Here is a 16,109-nt window from a genome sequence, read left to right as displayed (position 1 = left end):
CTGACATATATTCTTTTGGAGTGGTATTATTTGAAGTCTTGTGCGGGAGAGTTGCATGTATTATGCAATATGAAGACGAGCGTAAATTTCTATCTGGGTTAGTGAAGTTTCATCAAAATAAGGGGACGCTACACAGCATCATAGTCCCTAATATGCTAGAGCAAATGGAGCCACGTTCGTTAGAAGTATTCGTCAACATTGCTTTCCGATGCCTGAATTACGATCGCAACCAACGCCCAACGATGGATGAAATTGTCAAAGAACTAAAAATCGCTTTGGAACATCAACTTGTAAGTTATCATGATATCTTTTTTAAATTAGATTGTTATATCAGTTTCGATCTTATTTGAATTTGAACTTACAATCTCAAACTTTGTGTATTGAATACTAGGATACACTGATCAGTTCACTCTCAGAAGTTGTAAGTAATCATTTCCTGAATTTTTTTATTGTACTTTTGCGGTGATAAAAATAACTCAGATTAGAAATAATTAATCACAACTTTTGTATGTTGTCCGATAATAATCACAACTTTAAAAATCACTTCCAGTTGTCCCAACTTTCAAATTTTTTTCTCAATGGACATCCGTTAAAAAAGCTTAACATCGTTAAGCTTTTTCCCGAGTTGCAAACCGATGTTTTAGGGATTCTGATTGGAAGAACGATGCGATTCGACTGATGTAAAACTTATCTCGAAACGGTGATTCAAATGACTTGATTTTTGTTAACTGGAAACCGTTTCGAGATAAGTTTTACATCAGTCGAATCACATCGTTCTACCAATCAGAATCCCTAAAACATCGGTTTGAAACTTGGGGAAAACTCAAGGGGCGTTAAGTATATTTTAACGGAGGTTCATTGAGACAAAAATATAAGTTGAAAGTTTGGACCGCTGATAATGATTTTTATTTTGGGATTATTATCGGCCAATACACAAAAGTTAGGATTATTTATTTCCAATTTATCTTAAAATAAATATCTCTTAACTGTGTTGCATGATGCTAGGGTCCACGAACCACGTTATTGGGATCAAAGACGGATGGGCCTTTATTTTACTTTCGTCTTGCGAGCAATCAAAAATTGAGGAAGATAAAGATAACTTGCAGTTTATGGATTCACTCACTTACTTTTGAGGTGGAAGATTCCAATGGTTTTTTGCATTCTTCTAGACGATATGGCGGGGATTATGACCGCGCCCACACTATTCCACCTAGTCAAACGAAAGCGGTGATTAACTCTTATCCCTCGTTAGTTTTACGCTATGTTTCTGAGTTCACTTAAATGAGAGAAAAGAAAAAAAATGGATTTTGTATTTTCATTTCTTTCCTCCTTTTCTATTTCTTATTTTCTTTCCATCTCTTTCCAAATTGAAAAGAAAACATTTTCTTTCATATGTTTTCTTTTACTTCCTTTAATGAAACCCATAAAGATAAGGTTATAAGGTATACTCTAACCCATCTTAACTAGGACTGTTCAAAGGGTAAGACCCAACCCTTTTATCTAATACCCTACCCGGACCCTTTACCCTTTTAGGAAGAAACGTGGACCCCAGACCCTACCCTCTAACCAATAAAAGGGTCGGGTATAAATAACGGTTTCAAGGGTCTAACCCTTTACCCTTTAAGACAATAATCATATCTCATTTTCTGCATTACTAGTTGCATATCTCATAAATGACTTTAATATATGAATCCTAGAACAAATATACTTTCATTTAATAACATAGTAAAGTCTAACTTCGAAAGTTTATCAATCATTTAAACTGATGCAAACAATATTCACATTCACAAATTACTTATATAGAACAATTCAGTGATTTCTTTATATATGTTCTCATTCAATAGTATGACCCTTTATTTTTATTTTTCTTAGTAGTTGGGAAATTCTTGATGAATCATATATGAAATATAAACCTCTCATAAATTTCAGATTAATCGTGAATTTGATGTATATCTATCTAGTAAACGGGTCAAGGGTTTGAAAAAGGGTCGGACCCTTGAAACCCTTTTACCCTTTTAGGTGAAATTTAAATACCCTTTACCTGACCCATATTATTTATTCGGGTCTAATTAAGGGTTGTAAGAGTCGGGTAACCGGTTTTCAAGGGTCCGACCCTTATCTTGCTCACCCCTAATCTTAACTTCACATAAGCACAACATCACTTATTTTTCTCTCTTTCACTCTATCTCACCCAAAGGAAATGGTTTAATCCTTTTAACCTCGTCGCACACCTATTAATTGTTAATTTAATGTGTTGGTATTTACCTTTTAACCCGTTAAAAGCATAATCCAATGCCCCTTTTTAACAATAACACAAGTGTGGAGTGGATTAATCCATCTTTAAAGTGTCATGTCATTTTAACCTATGTTGGGGTTAGAATATACCCCATGACCTAACTTTCTCTAATTTCATTTATTTTCCTTCCTTTAAAAACCTTTGAAACACAATTATTTTTTTCTTTCCTTTCAATTTTTTCCATCCTTAAATGAACTCAGAACACAATGTTAGTTTTTGAATGAAAACTAGTATTTACACCCCCGCGTTGCGGTGGAGGTGTAAAACCTTGTATTTATCCACTCACTCTAAAGCATGAAGTTATCACCACCACCGCCTTCGTTCGCCATCCCTTCTCCCGCAGTAAGTAACTTACGTTAACCATTAAGAAAACTGGACAAAAAGTAGATGTAAAAACCTTGAACCACACACGCTTATTGCATCGTGTTAACACACAAAAATTAGGCCGAAACAAAAAAAATAAAAAAAATATAACTAAGTCAACTTAACATCTACGCGTTGCGACGGGGCTGCTAAACGGGAAAATAGACATAACGTTCAACCACACACATGTGTTGCAACACCTTAACTCGTTAAATTCAAACGTAAACGTTAAACAAAAAATGTAAAAGATGAAAAGTATAGGGCACCAAAGTTGAAATTGGAAAAATATATTTTATGACATACTTGTAAACTATGAAAAAATATAGGGACCAAAAGTAAAAATATAAAAGTTATATAAAACTGAATATTACATAGTACAAAATTGGATGCATAATATACAAAACAATAATGCATGTTTCTCCCACTTTTATTATTATATAAATTGTCATTAAAAATAAAATCTCTTAAAAAAATCAGTAAGTTTTGACACATCAGCAAGTTATAACCTATTCATCCACTACCTCCATCCTAAAAGTTATTGGACTAAAATGGTCATAATCTGGGTCAAGACATATATAAACTATAACCTATTTACCACTTTAATCCAACAAATATTTTTTACCCGTGCGTTGCATCGAATCGGGTTAAATTCATTACATGTTCTAAAACTACCATGTATTGGGATGAGTTTGTGGCGGGAAGTCAGTTGGTATTGGTCCAATTCATTATGTCATAGGTTTTGAGCTAAAAGCCTCATTACTAAAGTTGAGGAGACAAAAAGTAAATAATTGAAACCAAAGTTAATGAGCCAAAAAATATGTACACAAAACTTTGGTGGAAAAAGTCTAATGAACAAACATCTGCAACTAAAGTTGCCAAACATTGTAGGGCAGTAAACGAACCAAACGTTCAATGAACAGTTCGTGAACTGTTCAATGGTAAGTTCGCTTATGTTCGTTCACTTAATAAATGAACGAACATGAACAAAGCCCTCGTTCGTTCAGTTGTGTTTGTGAACGTTTGATAATGTGTTCGTAAACTTTCATTATGTTCATTTGCATACGTTGTTCATGAAAGTATTTTGTACATTTATTTATTCTATCTAAACATTTTACATTCTTTAATTTATTACCCCTAAATAAAATAGAAAACAATATTCTCACATTGTTTTTGCAGTGCTTTCATTTCCTTTCTCATTTTCACATTAATGAATACATCCATCTTAACCTTTAGTACTCTCTGCTGATTTTACTTGTGTTCGTGAATACATTCATTTCCTTAACGAACGAACGCGAATATAAAATCTCGTTCGGTAAGTGTTCGTGAACCATTTGTGAACAAATTATTTTCTTAACAAATGAACATGAACAATGCCTTATTCTTGTTTGTTTGGTTCGTTTACAGTCCAACAAAGAATATACATTAAACTTCGATGACAAAAGTCTTATAAACCAATCTTTGAAAGTTGGTATTTAATATATATATATATATGATTGAGATCATGTGAGAATCATTTTGAAATTGAGAACTTTGTGAACTATTTTGGACTATAAAAAAACTTTTTTTAAGAAAAATAAAAAAAAATTATAAAACAAAAAAAACACGAAAATAAAAAATGTAAAAAAACCAAAAAATTGTATCTTTCATCCCGGTGTCATAAAAAATAAAAAAAAATCGGTTTAGCAAAATTATACATATATGTATAATACTTATTTTTTTAATTTTATGCATGTCATTCTTTATACACATATGCATAATTAAGATAAATGATAATGTACATAGATGTACATTATGTAAATGGAGATTTAATAAAAATATACATATGTGTATGGTTAGTATTTTTATGAAACCGGGATAAATAATAATTTTTTTTGGTTTTTTTACTTTTTTATTTTCGTTTTTTTTTTTTGTCCAAAATGATTCTCGAAATTCTCAATTTCAAAATGTCTAGTAGGATAATCATCATCATCATCATATATATATATATATATATATATATATATATATATATGTGTGTGTGTGTGTGTGTGTGTGTGTTTTTGTGTGTATGTGTAATATCTTGTCCTAAAATACTTGGGCATCTTTTGTACCTATTTATACCTATTGATTAATGAGTGATCATTAGGTAAATCATTCTATTATGGTATCAGAGTCATCTTCTCTAAAAAAAACAAAACCTAATTGGTTATTGCTCTTACTGCCGCCACCATACTTCTCAACCAACATACCCTATTCTCAATGATAGTTTGTTTTTCGGTCTATATTCTAAATGGTGCAAAGCATCCACCCCGCTATAACTATAACCATATTCACAACTTTACCCCGATAAAGTTGGAGATGGAAAGCAACCAATAGTCTAACACACATCTTTGTCTCAGTTATTAAAGAGTCGTTATACGCCTTCGAAGTCATTGGAATGCAATCCTAAGGGTTGGGTTATTCGCCCTTTAAAGCGATATGTAAGTTGGGTTCGGAACAAACATCTTACAAGACTGTCGTAACTCTCATGCGGCTTGTCTTGATCACAAATTCAAGTACTCTCAATGGGTGTGTTCTCGAAAGTTTAATAAAAATCTCACTTTATACTCTCTAATAAAATGTAAGGCCATTAAACCGTTAAAAAGAGTTTCATTCATTTCAACGAAAGAACATTGAAACATTAATTACATAAACCAAACGTTAACTTGTCTTAAAAACATAACGTAAACATTCTAATAAGAATTCCAATCGATTATTTCGATAGCCGACAATAACTCCAAGTTTAGCCCAGTCCTCTTGCACTAACCTATAGGTGCATACTAAAAGTTAGCTACACGGAGTGAGTTCTAGTTTAACGTAATTATTATGTTACTATTACTCATATTTTACCATTGACTCGACATAACTTATCATCTTAATAATGTGCACATTATAGCCTAACGCTACACACTCAATCATTACACATTAAACATTTGTATCATAAACATTCCATTTGTCTCATAAGACCATCAGCCTTGTCGGGGAGATGACTGTCATCATAATCATCATTCCACATCTATCATATAAGCCATTACATAATATAAGCACATGCAAGCTAAGGGTCACATACCTTCCTACGTTTACGTTATCTATTCCACATCTTGTGTATGAGCCATTACGCACTATAAACACATATCGGGTTCGCAGTCCTTTCTTATGTTCATAGCAAACATCACACATATTCATTCCATAACAGTCAAGTGTATTACCTTAGCTACTTGTTATTTAATCATTACATAGAACAATATCATCCATTAACCATTACTCATTCGTTCATTTTCATTTAGGCAAGAAGCCAAAACTGTTATATCTTTTAAAGTCTTTATATATGTGAGTATGCATACAACCCCAAAATGTAACATGTAAAGGGTTTTAGAAACTCACCTGGTTTGCTTTAACACCTTAATCGAGTACCGATGTGATCGTACTCCTGAATTACCATACAAGGTTTGAATGTTAGAAGTATCTTAACATACTAAACATAATTCTAGGCACCTCGCATTCACATGGGATCACATTCGCAAACTGATGTGCGTGAAGTATATATATTTTTAATAATGATTTTTCAAGCAATTGGGTTTTAAATTTATATAAATGATTTTCATCTTAGAACTAAATCACGCAAACATAGGCAAGTCTCCCTATCATATATGTAGTATAGTATCAGTAAGAACAATGTATCAATCTATGGACACGAAAGCTCCTTATATAAAATCTTTGCTAATGTCTAACCGGCTAAAATCGCAAGTTGGTTGGTTTTAACTATATATCATGTAAAATATAACACAAAGGCAAACCATAAAGGAAGAATATCACTTTAATCTTGAATCCATTTAGCTCATAAATGACAACAATTATGGATACATCGCAAGATCATAAAACACAACTAGAATCTCGCTAAAGTTATCTAATCATGTGACTTGTTGGAAAGCTAGAAAGGAAAGATACAAACTAACCGCCTAAAGCCATGTTTTATGAAGATATGTGATTAATACAACTCTTTGGAAACATAACATGAAAAATACATAATCCACCTAAAGTTGATTAAAATAATCATGCACTTCTTCAACTTATGATGTTCATGTCAAGATTATGTAAATTAGAGGTTCGTGTTAACAACCCCTAGATTTGCATAGCACTTAACATGATAAATCATAACAAATACTTTGTCTTTCCAAACATAAGCATAAGAATGCACATTCAAGAGTTTATCATAAAGAATCAAGTCTTCATTAACCATTTCTAGCTCAAAAACCATAGGCTAACATAAACATATACAAATCTATGAATGGATGCTTAAATAATGAGTTTTCCAACATTACCTAATCAAACACCTACAAGTATTGGATATCATAATAAACCTTTGAATACACAAAACCATTGAAGAACAATCATTAAGTTAGTATAACATTAACATGATCATTGCCAATAATCCATATTATCACCAAAATGTTAGCACAACCTCATCTAAATCAAAGCGATAACCGAGAGTTTTAGCTCATCATGAGCCCAAGAACAACATAAAAGCTTGAAAAGATAACAAAATTCATGGAAAAATTAAGAAGAATCAAACCAAGAATCCAAGCTAGATGATGCTTCTCTTGATGTTGGAATCCTTCAAAGTTACCTACAAATGGATGGAAATCACCAAGGTTTGGAAGTTAAATAGTGGGTTCAAAACTAAGCATGGTCATGTGTGGTGTGTGGCATGGTCATGTTTAAGCAATCTAGAACGCTATTCCTTGTTGATTGAAAGTTACTAGACATGGAAATACAACTGATATAAGCTAGGTTAGGTAAGCACGAAACTCTGTGTTGTCGCTGAAGCTGGCGTGTGAATTCATCCAATCATATTGTGTTATCTCTGACGCTAACTGGGCCCAACCCTTCAACCCATGTCGGTCACGCCACCGATGAATTCACCCTATTGTCATTTGCGCCCATTGAATTCATCCATTCGCGAGCCAACCCATCAATCTTCTTCCTTTAGCCCAAACGACCACGCTTGCGGCGAGTGGTGAAGCGAGGGTACTGTTGTGGTGTCCGTGGCCGACGTGGCTCGCGCCACTCGCTGAAGCCGGTTCTCGCTTTGCGACAACGCATAGTCTTAGGGCATGGTTCAGGTTAAATTAGATCTAAAGAAAGGAGTGACATTATTATGTCATTACAAAGACACAGTCATGCGTGAATAGATGTGCTAGTAGGGTACTTTGTTAGAGCATCCACAACAGGCACTATTTCCCGAGGTTTGGATGAGGTGGCACTGCGGCAAACATCAACATCACAAACTTCATCGTTGTGGAGCCAAGTTTGTCTTAAGAAGTTTGTTGCTGCAAACATGCAACAAACGGATGATGTGGCAACCTCCCACACACACACACACACACACACACATATATATATATACACGTTTAATATTATTTATTGGGTTTGTGGAGGTTTGTTAATATGAAAGAAAGTTGGTTTTTAAGAAAAGTTTGGAATGTGATGCGGCTATGATGTGGCAGTTTGTGTTAGTTTATTGTTGTAAATGCTCTTATAAGCGTGATCATGTTTTGCTAAAGTGTAGCAAACACCACTTTTCCTCATTTTTTCCTAAAACATTCTCATAATTCAGCAACAAAACCTGAAAATTCACAAATCAATAAATAAGTATATAATATTGTGATATCTACGGTAAACATGCATGATATGGGGGTAAAATCAAGCAATAAATATGTGTAATTTTAAGCACATCACAAACTACACTGGATCGCAAACTATCTTGGCTCGCAAACAGTGGCGAAGTATAGTGAGGGCCCGGGCCCCTGTTTTTTGCGTAATAGTGTAAATTTACCTGTTTTTCATTCGAAATTTGTTATACATAGTGTAAATTAAGTCGTTTTCGACTGAAAATTTAGGCCGGACCCCCTTTTTTGCGCGGTAGTGTAAATTTACCCGTTTTTCATCCGAAATTTGTTATACGTAGTGTAAATTAAGCTGTTTTCGGCCGAAAATTTGAGCCCGGCCCCGCGCTTATAGTTTTTTAAAATACATTTTGAGTCCCCCCCCGGTGTCTTAGTCCAAGCTTCGCCACTGCTCGCAAACCAAACTGTTTTGCGAGCTAGAGCTAGAGCATTTTGCAAGCTAAGACAATTTTCAAGTTAGTATATTGTGCGAGCTAACATATTTTACGAAACTTTTTCTACCAATTTGATAACAAAACGTGGACCTTTCTGTGAAGAACGTACCTTGTGCGATTTCCTAATAAGAACCGATTGATTCAAGATAGTCCCTTGATGATTTCTAGATGGACGTGTCTATATCAATTTTTATAATAATGTTGATTTAATATAACATTTAAATTTTCTAATAATTTTTTTTTAGAATGTATAGTATATTAATCTAACATTAGTTCACTGTCCAATCCAGTTATAAACATTAGTTAAAAAGTTAACATGTTTATGTAAGTTAAAACAAATGTTTAACATGAAAATTATTGATTCCCACAGATAGACTTAGATGTTGAAGAAGAGATTACCGCCATTGGCGGAAGTTACGGGAGAGGCTTAGATATCTTCTTCACATTAGCTTTTTGGACAAACAAAAAAAAAGTGTATGGTCCTTTCGGTGATAAGACGAGGTCTGATACACTTAATAGCTTTAAAAGATCATGGGATGCGGGTTCGTTTGATGGGTTCTATGGACGTTGTGGCCAGTACTTGGAAGCTTTGGGTTGCTGTTTGAAGGAGAGGTAATCCCCTCGCTTTCCACATTGGACGAAATTGCTTTATTAAATTTTCGGGCAGCTGGAAGAAAGAGTCGAGGAGATTACAAGAAGATGATGATGATGAAGAAGAAAATTAATATTTTAATGGGTGTATTTTCATATATTTTTTTTCAATGTTACTTTCTCCTTTTCTTTTACAACTATTGCATAAATCTTAAGTAAACACTTTCTTTTAAAACTTAGACTTAAGTGCAAAATGCATACGTGTGGTTAACAGTCAACACCCGCTCGCTAAGGTAGATTTTTGCATGGTGAAACACATGCAGTATGCATTGTTTTTGCAATGTGAACTGGTCGTTTCCCCAACGTTAAAAGTGACCATTAAACTTCGTTTGACCCAGGGGTAAAATAGTAACTTCACCTTCACGTTGCAAAAATAAAAACCCACCATGGTCGATGGGGGTTCATGCATAGCTAAACCCTATTCATCCACACTATCATCAACAACATGAAGCAATTACACAAACAATCAATCGCAAATCAACGAAGAGACAGAAGAATCACAAGGGTTACGACGACGACCAGCTCCTCGTCCATCACCATACCATCACCCCACCAGCTCTATAACCACTGCAGGTTAAGTTCACTAAACTTTGTAACATGTTTGGTGTGCAAATTACTACTTTGTGTTATTTCAAACTTAACTAAAAATCTAAGTTTTCCGCATTGATAAACTAACATATGTGTATAAGTATACCGTAGAGCGTTCATTATCACTAGTTTCAAACAAAAATATCGTGAAAAACAATTTTGAAATGCATGTGCTTACAATTAAACAAGGAACATAAATGTGATTTAACTGCAGTGACATAAAGAAAATAAAATAATTAAAAGGAAATAACTACAGAAAGCAAAAGCAAAAGCAAGTTGACTTTTTATTTCTAATTTTTTTAGCCGAGATCCGGAAATGTATTTTGGTTCGACTTCACTTGTCGATCCAATCATTGAAAAGCAACATTACATAAATAGGCACATTGACCGCAGCAACAACCGAAAGCACTTGAAAAGCCCGTACCAACCTCCTAACCACCAGTCTTACCTTTGACTTACCGGTTTTAACCAAGCCCAACCTTGCAGCAGCATCTTGACCGAGTTGACCACTTACATCTTGTGGCATTACAACACTAATCTCTTGTGTTATCTGTTTCTTGGCTGCTGATCGCATTGTGGCGGTCCCCCCTAATGCACAAAAGAAAAATCGAACATGACATAGCTACAAATTAACACTGGGATATCCTTTTTGTAAGTAAATTACCTTTCTACCCTCTCGGTTGACCGTAAAGGAGCAATCTTTAACGGTTTCTTGATTAAATGCATTGACCCTTCTGCATCCCAAACCATCTCATACTCACAGCTTTCATCTTCATCTTTTTCTTTGGTGTTATTTTTAAAAACGCTTAACATATGACTCATGTTTTCACTAATATGTACACGAATGTTCAACCCGTTTGCTGGCCATAGGAGAGTCACAAGAAGAGTAACCACAAATAACAAGATATACCTGAATTATCACCAAATTAGTAAATATTAACTACTATGAATTTCATATATACCCCTACTAATGTCCAACCCAAGCATAAAATATCATATATACCCTTAAAAGTAGTTAAAATATCAAATTTACCTATTTCATTAAAAAAAATTAAAGAAAGGACCGTTTTAATAATTATATCACAAAATAAAAGATAATATATGTAAATAGGTTCGCGCGGTTTTGAAATAAATCTACATAAAGGGAATTAAATAGTTGAGTTAAAGTTGCTAAAAGTTTATGTCGGCTTGGAAAAGAATTTGTTGTTTTAATATTATTATGTTTCAAATATTATAAAGAAAATGAGAAAGTTAGTAAATCTCACATTTTGAGAAAAATATAGTTAATGAGTAAATATAGAACTAATGTTAAAATGGGAAAATATGAAAATTTAAAGTTTTAGCAAAATAAGGGTAGAAGGGTCATTACTTGAATTGTTTTAAGGAAATGGACATATATGATATATTAAGTTTCGGTTGGGTATATATGATATTTCATAAGTTTTGTAGGGCTATACATAAAATTCTAAGAAAATATATGGTTACCATATGTATATGAAGGTCTGTGCAGGAAGTAAACACAGACGAGTTGACACAGAATTCGATGCATTTAGAAATCTAATTTTACTCGCGGTTAGTAACATGAAATACGGGTACAAGTTCTCGCGTCGCCAACTAATCGTTCCTAGAGTTTGCTACACAAAGTCACATAAATAAATAAATAAATAAATAAATAAATAAATAAATAAATAATTTAATTTCATAACATCCAGGGAAACAATAAACACACATACCTCTACTACAGCCCCATGCTGAGCTTTGTGAGTAACAGTACACTGATCATGATCATGACCCGACAAAACAAATACCTGTTGATTTACATTTATACCCTCAGCTGTTTCATTTGACATTATCTTCATCAATCATGATTAATAGGTTTCATGGGAATGAAGAGAGAATCAGAGAACATACGGGTTTGATGGAATCCAGTATTTTATTTGCTGTTTCTTCTGTAAGAAAAGTTTGATACCTGCATTGGTGGCATTTTATTAATATTGCATCCTTAGTAAAAAGAAGATAAAATAAGGAGATAGTATTAAGAAATTACACTATGTCATGATCATCGGTTGCACGAGAAACTATCTAAACATGAAAAAAGAAAGGGTGAATACGAGTTAACAACACACACACAGAAAGTGAGAATCTGATAAGAAACAAAATTATAACCTGATTTGTGACAGAGGTAGAACATTTGGAACCACATGAAGTCGAGTTAGGTCGATAGAGTGGTATGTGAGTTAATAAAACCCTTGGAGGTGAAACAGAATCTATAAAAGACACAAGTGATGTTACTACTAGTCTACTACTACTACTACTAGTATTATTATTATTATTATTAAATTGATATTTACGAATCAGATTAACATGTATTCGAGTGTTACATACCCCTGGAAAAATTGCTAACAAAACTCCATGAAGCAGAGGTCTGGTTTTGTTGTGGATGACCTGAGGATAACACATTATCACTAATAATATATCACATTTTAATGTTTCATAAATTAATATAAATAATTGAATAGCTTATTTACCATCCAGTGTTTGGGCATCAACAGCAACAAATTCCATTTCACCTGCTGTGAAGTGATAGTTCCTTAAACCAAATACCTTTTCATAGCGCTTAATTACCTTTTAATTTAAAAAAAAAAGTCAAGAAAAACATGTTATGAACCATGATACACAATAATATGATGCAACAATCGTCTGTATATGAAAACATATAACGGTTACCTCGGGATTGTGAGAGTGAAATGCTGCATAACCAATATCACGGTTTCCTGGCAGAAAGTACACTTGATTATTTGTAACTCTTTCAAGAGTTTTAAGATTAAAAACATGCCTAAAACGGTTCAAAGAACCCTGCCATCTGGAACACCAAAAAGATTATGAACTTCAATGTCAGAAAGTTAAAATATTTACAACAAAAAAAAAGTGTACTTTAATCTTACTCTTCATCAGAAAGAACATGACCGCCATCAAAATAATCGCCCAAGAACAAAACCATATCAGGTTTAAAAGGCATGATGGAAGTCAACATCGCTCGGCGCATGAAGATGTCAGTATAGAATTGCATAATCTCCAGTTTTAGTGATTTAGAAGCTATATTAAGAGATGTTCTATCCACGAGCTGTTAAGAAAACATGGATATTGTGTAAAAAACTGGAGAAAAATGTAAATTACAGATAAAATATACAAATGATGAATACCTGTGGATCAGTTACTACAGCAATCTTCACATAATCACCAGGATTATTGGCTGCATCCATCTAGAAATAACATGAGAAAATGAGTCCCCTAAAATAATAAAAACGTACACACCATGTTGTAAGCAGTTTATAAAAGAAGATAAAAAGTAACTTATTTGATGTATAGTTATCGTAAGTTTCTTGTGGATTCAAAATCAATAGACTAGCTACTCTATATTAGGCGTGTAAACAAGCCGAGCCCGAGCTCGGCTCGATTCGAGCACTTTTGTATGGATCGAGCTTGGCTCGTGAGTCATTTTTTCAAACTCGTGCTCAGCTTGTTTATTATTTATTAATTAATATATATACACATTTAATTATTTTTATAGGTTGAGAAAAACCTTACACTAGCCAAAACTCGGTTCAAGCTCGTGTGCAGTACCTTAAACGAGCCTAAGCTCGGCTATGCAGTGTGAAATTAATACATAGAAATACATAAGAGTTCAAAGTTAAAAATACACAAAGGCTCGTTAAGGCTCGACGATCCTAAATGATCTGCCCATACAAGGCTCGAGCTAAGGCTCGAATCTCGATAACTAAACGAGCTTCATTTGAGACTCAGTCTCAATACGGCAAGGCTCGGCTCCGCTCGTTTCAAGCTTTATCAATCCAATCTCAAGTAGCTCGGCTCGTTTACACTCGTAGAGTACACAAGTAACGTAGATTGGTGACTTTTTGTTTTAGTTGCTGGCTTGTTGGTAACTATAACTATATGCAATAATAAGACCTACAATTTGGGGCTTTTTGTTAGGTTAATTGAACTAATAAGCATCCTCTAATATCAAATTCATAATTTGTTATGTAATCTGTTGCAATTGAATGTATTTGAATTCAAACTATCAACATGCAGAATTATGTTTACAACAATATTGCATTTGATAAACAAATATTATTAATTAATAATTAGTACCGGCCATGAGCAGGTGAAGTAAGATGGCACCATAAAAGCGAACTTCTCGCCGTAGAGAAGTGTGATCGTCCAGAGGACACAGAAGAAGACTGTTATATGTGATATCATCTTCTCTTATTATTATTATTATTATTATTATTATTATTATTATTATTCTCAGAATCGATTGTCTGTTTGTTTGATTTGAAGCATTCTGTTTTCATGGTTTCCTTGCATTTCGGCGGCACACTGGTTAGTTTCCTTTTTCCACTATAAAGGTCCACTTTGCGTAGAATTTTATTTTTTTGTTTTTTACCACGATTGGACCCGAGTATTTGAGTGAGTCTTCCTGAAAAAGTAGGGATGGGCACGGTTCGGTCCAGTTCGGCTATTAGGAAAAACCGATACCGAAACCAAAGTCATCGTTTTTTTGAATATACAAACTGATCGGTTTACGATTTTTTTCGATTTCGGTTCGGTTATGGTCGAGCTTTTTCTTTTCCCGATTCTGTGTAGAATTGTAAGAAAATTTTAAAAAATGAAAATGATGATTTTAAGCTTGTAAGAACGTATTAGAGTATTACATATATATTGAAGTCAAAAAACAAAAATAGGCGAGTGTTACGTGGAACCATACGAATACAATGTTTGCTAGAGTAGTATAGTTAAAAATTCAACAAAGTTTTTAATAAAAAAAATACTAAAAATTTAGTCACAATTTTCATTCATCATCTTGTTCATCTTCAAATTATAGTCTCAGTCTTCATCACCATCAATTGGTTTTTTTAAAAATGGATAACCGATCGAAACCGAAAATTATATTTGTCAAAAAGAAAATAATAATAATAACCATCGGTTAATACTTCGGTTCGGTTTTTTGGTTAAATCGGCTTCGGTTTGGTTAACTCAGTTTCGGTTCGATAAATTCGGGTTTCTGCTCACCCCAATGAGACAAAATGTCAACCGTCCATACTGATTTATACTCTTCCCGCCTGACTCAACCAAAAACACTATCAAAGAGAAAATCCGTCAATGGAAGAAAGCACCCTAGAGTCAAGTTTTGAACTTGTGACCTTACTTTGCGTAGCATTCTTATTTTCTTTTTCTTTTTTTTCATATAACTAAAAGGTAACTTTTGTATTGAAATGTTATTTATTGGTCTAGACTTTTATCAGCTTTAGGCTATGTGCGGCGTGTTAAAGTGACACGTCATTACCATATTAGCAACATTAGCAGTGAGATTCGAACTTGATAACCATTTCATAATGTTGAAGTAGTTTTAGCCAATAAATTAAATTAACAAAAAAAACTAATATGTTTACATGTTATTGGTGGAAGGTGATGGACCACTTTCAATTCCATCTTCACCCTCGTTAAACAGTGTTACTCTCTAGATTTGGATTGATATTTGGACACAAAATGCCTCGAGCGACCGTAGCATCAACCAAAGTCGTCATTTCTTTACGTTATAGACAATTTTGAATAGGTCGTTTATATACTACTCACGATTGATTCGTCAATTGACCGTGGGGCTTTTGTACACTTTGATTGTGGGCCATTCCTTTTGCCATCTTCGGTATGAGTTTTTGCTTTCGTCGTGACAAGGATATATTGTGAACACATGGTCATTTGTAAAAGGACATTTATATCACATATTATTATTTTTGTAATAATAAATATGATGCATTTCTAATAGTGATCCATGTATTAAACAAGCTTTTAGTGATCTTATCTCAAATAGCTCATGAACGGCTTCGTTGATTTACAACCTCTTATCATTAATCATATCCTTAACTCTAAAGTTGCATGCCTTGTTAGGGCCATGAGTCTTAGAACTATAAGCAAGGTTCTGTTTTAAAGAATGTTTATTTTTTTGTTCAGAATGTTCATGCTAATAAAAACGTAAATTGAATCCTTTTAGCAAAAGAACGATTATGAAAT

At 33.6% G+C, this 16,109-nt stretch overlaps 2 protein-coding genes across 2 annotated transcripts; one reads left to right on the top strand and one right to left on the bottom strand.

Annotated features, from left to right (window-relative positions):
- The first annotated feature begins 164 nt into the window (after positions 1-164).
- LOC143572465 (agglutinin-like) lies at positions 165-9,414 on the top strand. The gene is made up of 4 exons (XM_077057624.1): positions 165-290; positions 392-421; positions 1,006-1,227; positions 9,169-9,414. The coding sequence occupies exons 1-4, from the start codon at positions 165-167 to the stop codon at positions 9,412-9,414; spliced, it is 624 nt and encodes a 207-aa protein (XP_076913739.1).
- A 1,248-nt stretch (positions 9,415-10,662) lies between these two features.
- On the bottom strand, positions 10,663-14,394 carry LOC143572444 (uncharacterized protein C630.12-like). The gene is made up of 12 exons (XM_077057608.1): positions 14,190-14,394; positions 13,241-13,300; positions 12,983-13,161; positions 12,765-12,900; positions 12,566-12,662; positions 12,423-12,482; positions 12,204-12,304; positions 12,085-12,119; positions 11,949-12,006; positions 11,771-11,845; positions 11,523-11,671; positions 10,663-10,947 (listed from the first exon to the last, which is right to left on the bottom strand). The coding sequence occupies exons 1-12, from the start codon at positions 14,295-14,297 to the stop codon at positions 10,698-10,700; spliced, it is 1,308 nt and encodes a 435-aa protein (XP_076913723.1). The 5' UTR covers positions 14,298-14,394; the 3' UTR covers positions 10,663-10,697.
- Positions 14,395-16,109: the final 1,715 nt, after the last annotated feature.

The sequence above is a fragment of the Bidens hawaiensis genome, unplaced genomic scaffold, assembly GCF_021521415.1.
Source record: "Bidens hawaiensis isolate Kalapana, Puna unplaced genomic scaffold, B.hawaiensis_p1.1 tig00025860_1, whole genome shotgun sequence".
NCBI lineage: Eukaryota > Viridiplantae > Streptophyta > Magnoliopsida > Asterales > Asteraceae > Bidens > Bidens hawaiensis.
The sequence above is the reverse complement of the archived record's forward strand: the minus strand, read 5'-3'. Positions and strand labels throughout refer to the sequence as shown.